Consider the following 14,756-nt stretch of genomic DNA (forward strand, 5'->3'; position numbering starts at 1 on the left):
GGTGGTTGACAGTTCTGGGTTCTATTTGTTGACTCATTTGTCTCCCAAGAACGATTTGGGTTGATTCTTTTTCTTGTTACTTTGAGTCTGACAAGTGAAAAGTTGATGACCTAAAAGCTGAAGACCTAAAGCCTGAAAGCATAAAAGCTGAAGACCCTAAAAGCTGAAAGCATAAAAGCTGAAGACCTAAAGACTGAAGACCTAAAGGCTGAAGACCTAAAAGCTGAAGACCTGAAGGCTGAAGACCTAAAGGCTGAAGACCTAAAGGCTGAAGACCTGAAGGCTGAAGACCTGAAGGCTGAAGACCCTAAATGCTGAAGACCTGAAGGCTGAAGACCTAAAAGCTGAAGACCTGAAGGCTGAAGACCTAAAGGCTGAAGACCTGAAGGCTGAAGACCTGAAGGCTGAAGACCCTAAACCCTGAAGACCTGAAGGCTGAAGACCTAAAAGCTGAAGACCTGAAGGCTGAAGACCTAAAGGCTGAAGACCTGAAAGCTGAAGACCTGAAAACTGAAGACCTACAGTAAAGGCTATAGTATAGTGTGAGATTAGAATATGACTGTGGTGGTGATTCTGTATTTCATCATGCAAATACAGATCTCTACACACACACACACACTGAGCAGTCCAAATCCCACCACAGTATTAAAACCTGAAGAGGCACATCTAACCCTTCGTGGTCTTCTAGCTCCAACACAGCCCCAGAGGTCCCTCTAGGCTGTCTGTCTGCCTATCCACATGGTGGTGGGAGTCACTTCAAAGTCTGTTCCGGGGGAGGTGGCTGCACGAGAGAATCGCAGCTGACACGACTGTCACTGCTCCCTGGGTGAACACATGGCTCAGAGGAGGGATGATGGAGAGAGAGGAAAGGAAGGGGGGGATGATAGAGGGATGTGTCTGTGTGAGAGAGAGGGAGAGAGAGAGAGAGAGAGAGAGAGAGGGAGAGAGGGAGAGAGAGAGAGAGAGAGAGAGAGAGAGAGCGGGGAGCGAGATAGAGACAGAGGGAGAGAGAGAGAGAGAGACAGAGAGAGACAGAGGGAGAGCGAGAGAGAGAGAGACAGAGAGAGACAGAGGGAGAGAGGAGGTTAAATATTCCTTCTCTGGTTTCAGCAGTTTAGAGCAGGCTCAGCGTTGCCTCCTGTCCACAGTTGATGGGTTTGGATCAGCTTTATGATCCTCCTAGCTTTCCTTTCCTCTTTCCTTTCCTTTCCTCTTTCCTTTCGTTTCCTCTTTCCTTTCCTTTCCTCTTTCCTTTCCTTCCTCAGGTCTTTCTGTCACATCATCGGGTTACTGTCTGCAAACACTGTACTGTTTTATTGGCAAGTTACTATTAGATAACATTCCTTTATAATGTAATATTGACTCTAGAGGGATGTCATAGGCTATAAAATGGTGTCTCACTCTATGAAGCATACTGTCTGTGTACAGTGTATGATGACAACATTTCTAAATAATGTGTTATCTGTTGTGGTTGACACGCCAGTAGGTGTCACTAGTTGAAATTACGGTCTCACAGATAAGACAGGTGGCACTGCAGGGCCAGTAAACACACACACACACACACACACACACACACACACACACACACACACACACACATACACACACACACACACACACACACACACAAACACACACCCCCCCCACACACACACATGCATACACACACACACAAACACACACAAACACGCACACAGAGAGAATAACACCTGTAGGGGCTTTTTTCAAACCTGTCGACCTGTTGGCGCAAATAAGGCAGGTTTCCATAGCGATGCCAGGGGTTGGCATGGTGATGGTGTCATTGACCCAGAGATTAAGCATGACAATGAGGCGTGACTGGATTATTCCTCTCCCGACCGACTAGAATTCCCTAAAACGATGGACTTCAATACCCCTTCACAAAATTCAGTTGTTTTCCCTGTTTTTGCCACTTTCTTTTTTCAGCTTAGTTCCTCTTGCCTAATGGAAATATCATGTTATTTTGCTGAGGTGTAAGAGGAGGGAGGGTGTGCAGTTAAACTGTAACACAGCTGTTTTTTTTTACAGCACAGTAAACTGCCATTCAGTCTACATGATGTCAGTGTTAATCCGATACGCCTGGTTGGAGACTTGCATTCCGAGAAAGCAACCTGGCCTCAGGGGTAGACGTAACATAATAAAAATTAATTTTTATGTGACGTATAAATTTGTTTGATATGCTATGTTTGGTATTGTATGTATTCATTTGTGGTTGTCCGTCATCCATTTTGTATTTGATATGTTGCGAACCACAATTCCGATGATATGTTACCTTTAACAATTCCTATGATATGTCACGTTTTACAATTCATATAATATGTTACAGAACCTTCCATTACACCATAGACTAGGTGTCAACAGTGTGTTACAGTTTTTTTCGATTGCTAAACGACAGTGGGCACAACTGGAGTCACGTGTGCAAAACTCTAACTACAGTCTGCACTACCAACAGTCACCTGAGCTAAACAGTTCACATCACCTGCAAAACTCATTCCAAGCAACACAACTCTTAACACATGGCTCAAAACACGCTCAGTGCAGCCAAACACTATGCACAACCCTCACTGAGATAACACACACTGTCACTCAGAACACACTGAGAGTAAAAACACTAGCATCAAACACCAATACAGAAAATACAAACTTTTCATCTTTACAGTTTGAACAATTTCAGTGACTTCATACAAAGTAATATTTTCTTCAAAGAAAAGAGTGACATAAAATGTTTAGAACATAACAATTCTTTAAGGTAAATGAAAATGAGCAGTTTGCTTCAATTGTCTGTAGTAATTTACGGAATTACAGTAATGAGAAAAAAAGGTAGAGACTATAAGTACATACTGTAATTCGAACAAATAATTGAGGGACTAATCCTGCCTCTCTCTAGCATCAAGCCACAGGTTTTCTTCAACATCACATCTAATGTTTTCTCTTGCCATGCACCTGGGGAAGAACCTTCTGGAGTGCCTTATCTATCCCTGGCAGTCCTCTGGACTCACATCCTGGCATGGCTTCCAAAAGAGACATTTGGTCATGTGGGTGGTGACCAAACACTTTCCACCTCCAGGCAGAGTAAAACTCCTCTATTGGGTTGAGGAAGGGTGAATATGCAGGCAGGTACAAAACCATAAATCTGTGATGTGCTGCAAACCAATCTGTGACAGCTGCAGAGTGGTGAAAAGCAACGTTATCGCAAACTATGACAAAAACTTGGGGGTTTCTTAGTTCTGCTGGCACTAGCTGAGCATAGAGCTGTTCTAGGAAAGCTATACGCCTTTCTGTGTTGTATGGGCCAATGAGTGGTGTGTTGAGAAGCAAACTATCATTGGCCATTGCAGCACACATGGTGATATTTCCCCCCCTTTGGCCTGGAACCTCCACAGTGGCCCTTTGACCTATAACATTCCTTCGTCTGCGCCGTGTTTTGGCAAGGTTAAATCCAGCTTCATCGATAAATACAAATGAATGTGGTCTTTCCAGTGCTCCCACCTCCATTACTCTCTGAAAAACAGTAAGTGTACAGTTTTACTGTAGAAATGCTAGTGTTTTTTTTTTACTGTAAATATTTTGTATAGCTGTGTACGTAACCTCAGACGTCTTACCTGGACATATTGGTATCTTTGCTCTTTTACCCGTTCACTGTTTCTCTCGAACGGTACAGTGTATAACTGTTTCATTGTAACTTGGTGTTTCTTTAGGACTCGAGCAATAGTTGTTGTGCTGACAGAATTAACATTTTCAAATATATCATTATCAGCCAGCACTCTATCTTGAATCTCCCGCAGTTTTATTGCATTGTTGACAACAACCATGTCAACAATAGCATTTTCCTGCGCATCTGAAAATATTTTTCCTCTTCCCCCTGTTGGGGGCAGCCTTTGGGTCCTGTTGTAAAAACATATTTTACAGTCAAACTTACTGTAATATATATCTGTGTAAATTATCTATAATTGCAATACAAAATAGATTCCTGTAATGTTTTCATTTACTGTAAGGATGTAACTCTCACCTGTTTGCATGATGGAAAATTCGCATTACAGATGCCACTGTGGATCTTTGCAGATTGGGTTGTACCCTCAACCCTGCCTCTCTCAATGAGAGACCATGGTTCACGACATGGTCTATAAGTGTAGCCCTTATTTCATCTGAAATAACAGCTCTTTGTCTTCTTTGTCTTCCTCCACGCATCCGCCCTCTCCCTGCCACCCTTCTCCCTCCACGAACCCATCTTCCTTGTTCCATTTCCAAAATGAGTCTTTCTGAGCTCTACCTATATATACTGTAATATGTGTGTGTGTTCACTAACAAGTCTAAAACAAGACACCTGCTTAGCCTTTCAGCTGAAATTGCAATCAGCAGTGTTTGAAAGGCACAAGGCTGAAATCTATTCCGTTTTGAATGTGTGGTTCACAGTTTTGACTGCAGTGTGTTAGCATTTGAACAAAGTGCTGTAAATCCACAGTGTTGTGCAGGTTGTGGTTAAAGTCATGGGATAAGTGTGTAGAGTTTTGAAAACTGTGTTCAAGCAATGAAAAACGAAATAGAGTTTGGTCCACATGAACTGCTGCTGTGCAGACTGTAGTTAGAGTTTTGCACATGTGACTCCAGTTGTGTCCACTGTCGTTTAGCAATCGAAAAAAACTGTAATGTTATATAACAGTTTTTTATCATTATAATTGCGCACACATTGATGTCAGACATGCACCTACACCCCAATGCTCTGTTGCCGATGACTGGGATGAATGCAGGAGCAGATTTAAGTGTAACAGCTTTATTACCATATTATGAGAGGTTATGACAGGTTGTGTCAGCTTTTAAACAGCGTTATGACTATATTATGACAGGTTATGACAAGTTATGCCAGCTTTTATGACCATATTCTGACATGGTTATGCAACTGGGTGTAAAGTAAAGTGTTAACCAATATGTTACGAATTTGCAATATGTATGATATGGCTAACGTTAGCTAGGTGGCTAATGGTAACGTTAGCTAGGTGGCTAATGGTAAGGTTAGCTAGGTGGCTAAGGTTAGCTAGGTGGCTAAATGGCGAATGGTAATGTTAGCTAGGTGACTAACGCTAACATTAGCTAGGTGGCTAGGTGGCTAACGCTAATGTGAGCTAAGCTTCGTGTTAAGGTTAAGGTTAGGCTTAGGAGTAAGGTTAAAGGGTTAAGGTTATGGGAAGGGTTAGCTAACATGCTAAGTAGTTTTTAAGTATCTAAAAGGTAATAAGTTGTCGGTGATCTTTGGGTTTCTAGACGTTCACGTTATACGCCAACTCCTCCACCCCGACCAACCACCCTCTTTTTGTTTTTGCCTTAAGTTATCTTCAGTCTTATGTAACCACACCAAAAGTCACATACCTTATCATACTATTGTGAGTTTCGTTTACTATGTTGCATCTAGTCTATGAGACCAGGCTGGAGAAAGTAGTTTTACAGGTCAATGGCATGGGGAAGCCATCTTAACACAAAAAGAGGGCAAACAGAAAAACACGATAATCAGACATAATCACAGATTCTGGTCACCAAAAGCCTTATCAGAAGGGATTTCCCATCGCCTGCCATTCAAACCAGATTAGTGTTGATGATTGATGCTAACAGGAAGAATAGCGTCAAACAGTTTTCAAAGTGTTCAATGTTTTAATAAGTAGATTAATACCAGTCTCCATGACCTATCAGATTACTGTGATTATTTATATTGTTCTTGTTCCATGACATCTTGGTTCATATTTTCCTCATTTACATTTGTTCTCCTGTATTCTTAAAGCACAAATATATGTGTTCCTTTCCCTTCAAAATGCAATGCAATGGTTAAGAGGGCTATTTTATAGCCATATTGATTAATTGATTTGTTGGCTGATTCATATCCGCTATAATATTCCTATAGTGCCCCACACCTCATTGGAGTGAATCTCCCAAGCAGAGGAGTGCAGCTAAATACTGCAGATTTTTTTTATCCCACAAAAACTATCCTCCTCCTCCTCCCTGCTCCTCCCACCACACGGCTCCTCCCTGCTCCTCCCCTTCCCTCCCTCCTCCTCCCTGCTCCCTGCTCCTCCCCTTCCCTCCTTCCTCCTCCCTGCTCCTCCTCCCTGCTCCATTCTCCTCCCCTTCCCTCCCTGCTCCTCCCTGCTCCTCCTCCCTGCTCCATTCTCCTCCCCTTCCCTCCCTCCCTCCCTCCCTCCCTCCTCCTCCCTGCTCCCTTCTCCCCCCCTTCCCTCCCTCCTCCTCCCTCCTCCTCCCTCCTCCTCCCTGCTCCTCCCCCCCCTCCTCCTCCCCCTCCCTCCTCCTCCTCTCCCTCCCTCCTCCTCCTCCTCTCTGCTCCTCCCCTTCCCTCCCTTCTCCTTCCCTTCCCTCCCTTCTCCTCCCCTTCCCTCCCTTCTCCTCCTCCCTGCTCCCTTCTCCTCCCCTTCTCTCCCTCCTCCTCCCTGCTCCCTTCTCCTCCCCTTCCATCCTTCCTCCTCCCCTCCCTCTCTTCTGCCACCACATTCTCCCTCCCTCCCTCCCTCCCTAGACACATCCAAAGTTTCAGTCTGTCAACCTTGGTCCCTTCTTCTACAGTAGTTGGCAAGGTTCCAAGCGTGTAATGCTTTCAGGCTAAGGCAGGTTGGGTGATAAAGTTACCCAGAGAAACTGAGGCCATTTTTTTGTACTGTTCTTCTGGGCAGCAGAGAGAGGGAAGGAGGAAGGAAGGAAGGAAGGAAGGAAGGAAGGAAGGAAGGAAGGAAGGAAGGAAGGAAGGAAGGAAGGAAGGAAGGAAGGGAGATGGAGATAGAGAAAGAGGGATAGGTGAGAGAGAGGGATGGAAGAGAGAGGGGGAGAGGAGATTGCATCTGTGCAAGTGTGTGTGACAGGACAGTACATAGAGGGCCAATCACCAACAAATGCACTCACACACATGCACACACACACTCACACACATGCACACACACACACTCACAGTTACTCAGCCACCCTGTCCTTCCCTGCTGTCCCTGCAAGGCAAGCTGACAGAGACTTTGTCAGCAGCTCAGAGAATGAATGACTCTCCCTCCCTCGCTCTCTTTCAATCTCAATCTCTTTCTCTCTCTCACTCTCTCTCTCGCTCTCTTTCTCTCTCTCTGTCTCTTTCTCTCTCTCTCTCTCGCTCTCTCTCTCGCTCTCTGTCTGTCTCTCTCTCTCTCTCAATTCAATTCAATTCAAGGGGCTTCATTGGCATGGGAAACATATGTTAACATTGCCAAAGCAAGTGAAGTAGATAATAATGAATACTAATAATGAACAGAAAACATTACACTCACAGAAGTTCCAAAAGAATAAAGGCATTACAAATGTCATATTCTCTCTCTCTCTCTTCTGTTCTGTAGTCCCAAACAAACTGTTCTGTAGTCCCACACAAACTGTTCTGTAGTCCCACACAAACTGTTCTGTAGTCCCAAACAAACTGTTCTGTAGTCCCACACAAACTGTTCTGTAGTTCCACACAAACTGTTCTGTAGTCCCACACAAACTGTTCTGTAGTCCCAAACAAACTGTTCTGTAGTTCCACACAAACTGTTCTGTAGTCCCAAACAAACTGTTCTGTAGTTCCACACAAACTGTTCTGTAGTCCCAAACAAACTGTTCTGTAGTTCTACACAAACTGTTCTGTAGTCCCACACAAACTGTTCTGTAGTTCCACACAAACTGTTCTGTAGTCCCACACAAACTGTTCTGTAGTTATACACAAACTGTTCTGTAGTCCCAAACAAACTGTTCTGTAGTTCCACACAAACTGTTCTGTAGTTCCACACAAACTGTTCTGTAGTTATACACAAACTGTTCTGTAGTCCCAAACAAACTGTTCTGTAGTTATACACAAACTGTTCTGTAGTTCCACACAAACTGTTCTGTAGTTCCACACAAACTGTTCTGTAGTCCCACACAAACTGTTCTGTAGTTATACACAAACTGTTCTGTAGTCCCAAACAAACTGTTCTGTAGTTATACACAAACTGTTCTGTAGTTCCACACAAACTGTTCTGTAGTTCCACACAAACTGTTCTGTAGTTCTACACAAACTGTTCTGTAGTCCCAAACAAACTGTTCTGTAGTTATACACAAACTGTTCTGTAGTTCCACACAAACTGTTCTGTAGTCCCACACAAACTGTTCTGTAGTTCCACACAAACTGTTCTGTAGTTCCACACAAACTGTTCTGTAGTTCCACACAAACTGTTCTGTAGTCCCACACAAACTGTTCTGTAGTTATACACAAACTGTTCTGTAGTTATACACAAACTGTTCTGTAGTTCTACACAAACTGTTCTGTAGTCCCACACAAACTGTTCTGTAGTTCCACACAAACTGTTCTGTAGTTCCACACAAACTGTTCTGTAGTTCCACACAAACTGTTCTGTAGTCCCACACAAACTGTTCTGTAGTTCTACACAAACTGTTCTGTAGTTCCACACAAACTGTTCTGTAGTCCCACACAAACTGTTCTGTAGTTCCACACAAACTGTTCTGTAGTTCCACACAGACTGTTCTGTAGTTCCACACAAACTGTTCTGTAGTCCCAAACAAACTGTTCTGTAGTTATACACAAACTGTTCTGTAGTCCCAAACAAACTGTTCTGTAGTTATACACAAACTGTTCTGTAGTTCTACACAAACTGTTCTGTAGTTCCACACAAACTGTTCTGTAGTCCCACACAAACTGTTCTGTAGTTCCACACAAACTGTTCTGTAGTTCCACACAAACTGTTCTGTAGTTCCACACAAACTGTTCTGTAGTTCCACACAAACTGTTCTGTAGTCCCACACAAACTGTTCTGTAGTTATACACAAACTGTTCTGTAGTTCCACACAAACTGTTCTGTAGTTCCACACAAACTGTTCTGTAGTCCCACACAAACTGTTCTGTAGTTATACACAAACTGTTCTGTAGTCCCACACAAACTGTTCTGTAGTTCTACACAAACTGTTCTGTAGTTATACACAAACTGTTCTGTAGTCCCAAACAAACTGTTCTGTAGTTCCACACAAACTGTTCTGTAGTTCCACACAAACTGTTCTGTAGTTCCACACAAACTGTTCTGTAGTCCCACACAAACTGTTCTGTAGTTCTACACAAACTGTTCTGTAGTTCTACACAAACTGTTCTGTAGTCCCACACAAACTGTTCTGTAGTTCCACACAAACTGTTCTGTAGTTCTACACAAACTGTTCTGTAGTCCCACACAAACTGTTCTGTAGTCCCAAACAAACTGTTCTGTAGTTATACACAAACTGTTCTGTAGTTCCACACAAACTGTTCTGTAGTTCCACACAAACTGTTCTGTAGTTCTACACAAACTGTTCTGTAGTTCCACACAAACTGTTCTGTAGTCCCAAACAAACTGTTCTGTAGTTCCACACAAACTGTTCTGTAGTTCCACACAAACTGTTCTGTAGTTCCACACAAACTGTTCTGTAGTTCTACACAAACTGTTCTGTAGTCCCACACAAACTGTTCTGTAGTTCCACACAAACTGTTCTGTAGTTCTACACAAACTGTTCTGTAGTCCCACACAAACTGTTCTGTAGTCCCAAACAAACTGTTCTGTAGTTATACACAAACTGTTCTGTAGTTCCACACAAACTGTTCTGTAGTTCCACACAAACTGTTCTGTAGTTCCACACAAACTGTTCTGTAGTCCCACACAAACTGTTCTGTAGTTCCACACACAAAACTCTGCCTTAAACTGGCTCTGTAAAAGAAAACAGCTGATGGAGGGCTTTGATTGGAGCTGTTGCTATTTCCTAATGAGGAGAATGTATCTCATCTCCCGTTGTCTTTCAAAACTTTCCATTTCCTTCATGTCAGCGAGTTTTCTGTGATCTCGGTCAGCATCCATGTACAAACGACTGTCACTTGTGTCTTCAAACAGCCGACATGCCTTAACTCTCTCCCTCAGATCCCTCGCCAAGCAATTTCAGGGGAACTGCCTCAATTTTGTCCAACAGGCCCGAATAGAAATTGGTTTTGGCTGAAAAAATAGCTAGCTAACCCCATTCACATGTCTTTCGCTGTATCTCAAAAGACACACAATCCCAAACACAAGACACTCATTTGATCTTGTTCAGTGTTTCTCATCAAAAAGTCATTTTCATCAACAAGACTCAGAGCTGAAGATACGACAAGTCACATAGACCAGTACCCCCAACCCTGGTCCTCCAGTACCCCCAACCCTGGTCCTCCAGTACCCCCAACCCTGGTCCTCCAGCACCCCCAACCCTGGTCCTCCAGTACCCCCAACTCTGGTCCTCCAGTACCCCCAACCCTGGTCCTCCAGCACCCCCAACCCTGGTCCTCCAGTACCCCCAACTCTGGTCCTCCAGCACCCCCAACTCTGGTCCTCCAGTACCCCCAACCCTGGTCCTCCAGCACCCCCAACCGTGGTCCTCCAGTACCCCCAACCCTGGTCCTCCAGTACCCCCAACAGTGTTTCCCAACCCTGGTCCTCCAGTACCCCCAACCCTGGTCCTCCAGCACCCCCAACCCTGGTCCTCCAGTACCCCCAACCCTCGTCCTCCAGTACCCCCAACCCTCGTCCTCCAGTACCCCCAACAGTGTTTCCCAACCCTGGTCCTCCAGCACCCCCAACCCTGGTCCTCCAGTACCCCCAACCCTGGTCCTCCAGTACCCCCAACCCTGGTCCTCCAGCACCCCCAACCCTGGTCCTCCAGCACCTCCAACCCTGGTCCTCCAGCACCCCCAACCCTGGTCCTCCAGTACCCCCAACCCTGGTCCTCCAGCACCCCCAACCGTGGTCCTCCAGTACCCCCAACCCTGGTCCTCCAGTACCCCCAACAGTGTTTCCCAACCCTGGTCCTCCAGTACCCCCAACCCTGGTCCTCCAGCACCCCCAACCCTGGTCCTCCAGTACCCCCAACCCTGGTCCTCCAGTACCCCCAACAGTGTTTCCCAACCCTGGTCCTCCAGTACCCCCAACTCTGGTCCTCCAGCACCCCCAACTCTGGTCCTCCAGTACCCCCAACAGTGTTTCCAGGGTTGGGAGTGATGTTCTGCTCCTGCTCCTATTCTCCTCACATGCGTGTGATTCTGCACATCAAGCCTCAACTGGTAACTAACTGTTCGTAATAATGATAATGGTTTGGTGGTTGCTCAAAAGCATACTGAGTAGTGTGGCTACAGGTCATTTACCAAAGTTACCAGAGTCTACAGTATGTAGCAGAAAATATATTGCAATCTATCGTAACTTTGGTAATTTATACTTGAATTCACATCACAATACCCCATAATGACAAAGCAAAACTGGTTTTTAGAAAACCATGAGGTAATTGTCTGTGGAGCTCCGAGACAGGATTGGGTCAAGGCACAGAAGTGGGGAAGGGTGCCAAAACATTTTTGCAGCATTGTAGCAGAGTAGAGTCTACTCTAGCAGAGTAGAACACCTGTTTAGGAGAGGTGCTAGCAGAGTAGAACACCTGTTTAGGAGAGGTGCTGGCTAGCAGAGTAGAACACCTGTTTAGGAGAGGTGCTAGCAGAGTAGAACACCTGTTTAGGAGAGGTGCTGGCTAGCAGAGTAGAACACCTGTTTAGGAGAGGTGCTAGCAGAGTAGAACACCTGTTTAGGAGAGGTGCTGGCTAGCAGAGTAGAACACCTGTTTAGGAGAGGTGCTAGCAGAGTAGAACACCTGTTTCGGAGAGGTGCTGGCTAGCAGAGTAGAACACCTGTTTAGGTGAGGTGCTAGCAGAGTAGAACACCTGTTTAGGTGAGGTGCTAGCAGAGTAGAACACCTGTTTAGGAGAGGTGCTGGCTAGCAGAGTAGAACACCTGTTTAGGTGAGGTGCTGGCTAGCAGAGTAGAACACCTGTTTAGGAGAGGTGCTGGCTAGCAGAGTAGAACACCTGTTTAGGTGAGGTGCTGGCTAGCAGAGTAGAACACCTGTTTAGGAGAGGTGCTGGCAGAGTAGAACACCTGTTTAGGAGATGTGCTGGCAGAGTAGAACACCTGTTTAGGAGAGGTGCTGGCAGAGTAGAACACCTGTTTAGGAGAGGTGCTGGTAGAGTAGAACACCTGTTTATGAGAGGTGCTGGCAGAGTAGAACACCTGTTTAGGAGAGGTGCTGGCTAGCAGAGTAGAACACCTGTTTAGCAGAGTAGAACACCTGTTTAGGAGAGGTGCTGGCTAGCAGAGTAGAACACCTGTTTAGGGGAGGTGCTGGATAGCAGAGTATAACACCTGTTTAGGAGAGGTGCTGGCTAGCAGAATAGAACACCTGTTTAGGAGAGGTGCTAGCAGAGTAGAACACCTGTTTAGGAGAGGTGCTGGCTAGCAGAGTAGAACACCTGTTTAGGAGAGGTGCTAGCAGAGTAAAACACCTGTTTAGGAGAGGTGCTGGCTAGCAGAGTAGAACACCTGTTTAGGAGAGGTGCTAGCAGAGTAGAACACCTGTTTAGGAGAGGTGCTGGCTAGCAGAGTAGAACACCTGTTTAGGAGAGGTGCTAGCAGAGTAGAACACCTGTTTAGGAGAGGTGCTGGCTAGCAGAGTAGAACACCTGTTTAGGTGAGGTGCTAGCAGAGTAGAACACCTGTTTAGGTGAGGTGCTAGCAGAGTAGAACACCTGTTTAGGAGAGGTGCTAGCAGAGTAGAACACCTGTTTAGGAGAGGTGCTGGCTAGCAGAGTAGAACACCTGTTTAGGTGAGGTGCTGGCTAGCAGAGTAGAACACCTGTTTAGGAGAGGTGCTGGCAGAGTAGAACACCTGTTTAGGTGAGGTGCTGGCAGAGTAGAACACCTGTTTAGGAGAGGTGCTGGCAGAGTAGAACACCTGTTTAGGAGAGGTGCTGGCAGAGTAGAACACCTGTTTAGGAGAGGTGCTGGCAGAGTAGAACACCTGTTTAGGTGAGGTGCTGGCTAGCAGAGTAGAACACCTGTTTAGGAGAGGTGCTGGCAGAGTAGAACACCTGTTTAGGAGAGGTGCTGGCAGAGTAGAACACCTGTTTAGTTGAGGTGCTGGCTAGCAGAGTAGAACACCTGTTTAGGAGAGGTGCTGGTTAGCAGAGTAGAACACCTGTTTAGGAGAGGTGCTGTCTAGCAGAGTAGAACACCTGTTTAGGAGAGGTGCTGTCTAGCAGAGTAGAACACCTGTTTAGGTGAGGTGCTGGCTAGCAGAGTAGAACACCTGTTTAGGTGAGGTGCTAGCAGAGTAGAACACCTGTTTAGGTGAGGTGCTGGCTAGCAGAGTAGAACACCTGTTTAGGAGAGGTGCTGGCTAGCAGAGTAGAACACCTGTTTAGGAGAGGTGCTGGCTAGCAGAGTAGAACACCTGTTTAGGAGAGGTGCTAGCAGAGTAGAACACCTGTTTAGGTGAGGTGCTAGCAGAGTAGAACACCTGTTTAGGAGAGGTGCTGGCAGAGTAGAACACCTGTTTAGGAGAGGTGCTAGCAGAGTAGAACACCTGTTTAGGTGAGGTGCTAGCAGAGTAGAACACCTGTTTAGGAGAGGTGCTAGCAGAGTAGAACACCTGTTTAGGTGAGGTGCTAGCAGAGTAGAAATCTTGAATAAGAAAAGAAGAGCCTCTCACTCTTGGAGCTCAGATATAATAATTGAATCATCTAATAACCAACGTTTCGACAGACAAGCTGTCTTCATCAGGTCATGATATTGTTTGATTCTGTCTCCATTCACTCCATTCCAGACATTGTTAATGAGCCGTCCTCCTCTCAGCAGCCTCCACTGACCGACGAACCGAACCCATACTCCTGTTGTTTTCATTCCATTCGATTAATGTCCATTCAAAGCAGCTACCAACACACTGAGAAGGATCACAGACCAATCAAAACAATACAATCCTGATACACTCAGCACATCAGCTATCGCTCGATGGCCCTGACCACTCACTCTGCCTCGGTGTGTGTGTGTGTGTGTTTGAGTGTGTGTGTGTGTTTGTGTGTGTGTGTGTGTGTGTGTGTGTGTGTGTGTGTGTGTGTGTGTGTGTGTGTTTGTGTGTATGTGTCTTTGAGTGTGTGTGTGTGTTTGAGTGAGTGTGTGTGCGTGTGTGTGTGTGTGTGTGTTTGTGTGTGTGTGTGCGTGTGCGTGTGTATGTGTCTTTGAGTGTGTGTGTGTGCGTGCGTTGCGTGCGTGCGTTGCGTTGCGTGCGTGCGTGAACTCTAAGCCAAGGCTGACATACATACGATAGATAACACCCACGTGCCTTGCAGATAGCAGCCCGGTACACAGAAGACAAAGGAAAGGCTGTCGTAAGGCACTTCAATGTGAAAATCATTCATTGCCTCACCGATACTCGTAGAACGAGAACAACTAGAAACCTTGAAAACCAATAACCATAGAAAGTCAAGCGATGATGATGATGATGATGATGATGATGACCGTTCAACCTCTCTCTGTCTTTCTTTCTTCCTCCCAGGGGCTGGTGGGAGAGAAGTATGGCAGTATACGCGTGCCGGGGGAGGTGGAGGCTCCAGAGTTTGAGATGATCTTGGATGCGGCGGTGGAGGCGGGCCTAGACACACACATCCTGGAGGAGTGGTACTGTCGAGATGAGAACTCCGTGCCGCCGGCCTACTACCTCAAACCCAAAGCCCAGATGTTGAAGAACTACCAAAACTCAGTAAGTTCTGAACCCTTCTGCCTCAAAACCTACAGAACTGATGCTCAGACCCAGTCGTTCTGGAATGACCGTGGGACGTGGCCAGGGTTCTCTTGCAGTGGAGGCTGGTGGGTTGAGCTATAGGAGGACAGTCT

General features: G+C 45.8%; 1 protein-coding gene across 1 annotated transcript in view; it reads left to right on the top strand.

The window, feature by feature from the left end:
• nwd2 (NACHT and WD repeat domain containing 2) overlaps positions 1–14,756 on the top strand; it is a 94,844-nt gene that overhangs the window by 64,502 nt on the left and 15,586 nt on the right. Inside the window, exon 5 of the mRNA XM_036958270.2 lies at positions 14,419–14,622. Within this exon, the coding sequence (XP_036814165.1) occupies positions 14,419–14,622 (204 nt within the window). The remainder of the gene's footprint in view (positions 1–14,418; positions 14,623–14,756) is intronic.

Source organism: Oncorhynchus mykiss, chromosome 21 (genome assembly GCF_057628025.1).
Source record: "Oncorhynchus mykiss isolate SJ-2025 chromosome 21, ASM5762802v1, whole genome shotgun sequence".
Lineage (NCBI taxonomy): Eukaryota > Metazoa > Chordata > Actinopteri > Salmoniformes > Salmonidae > Oncorhynchus > Oncorhynchus mykiss.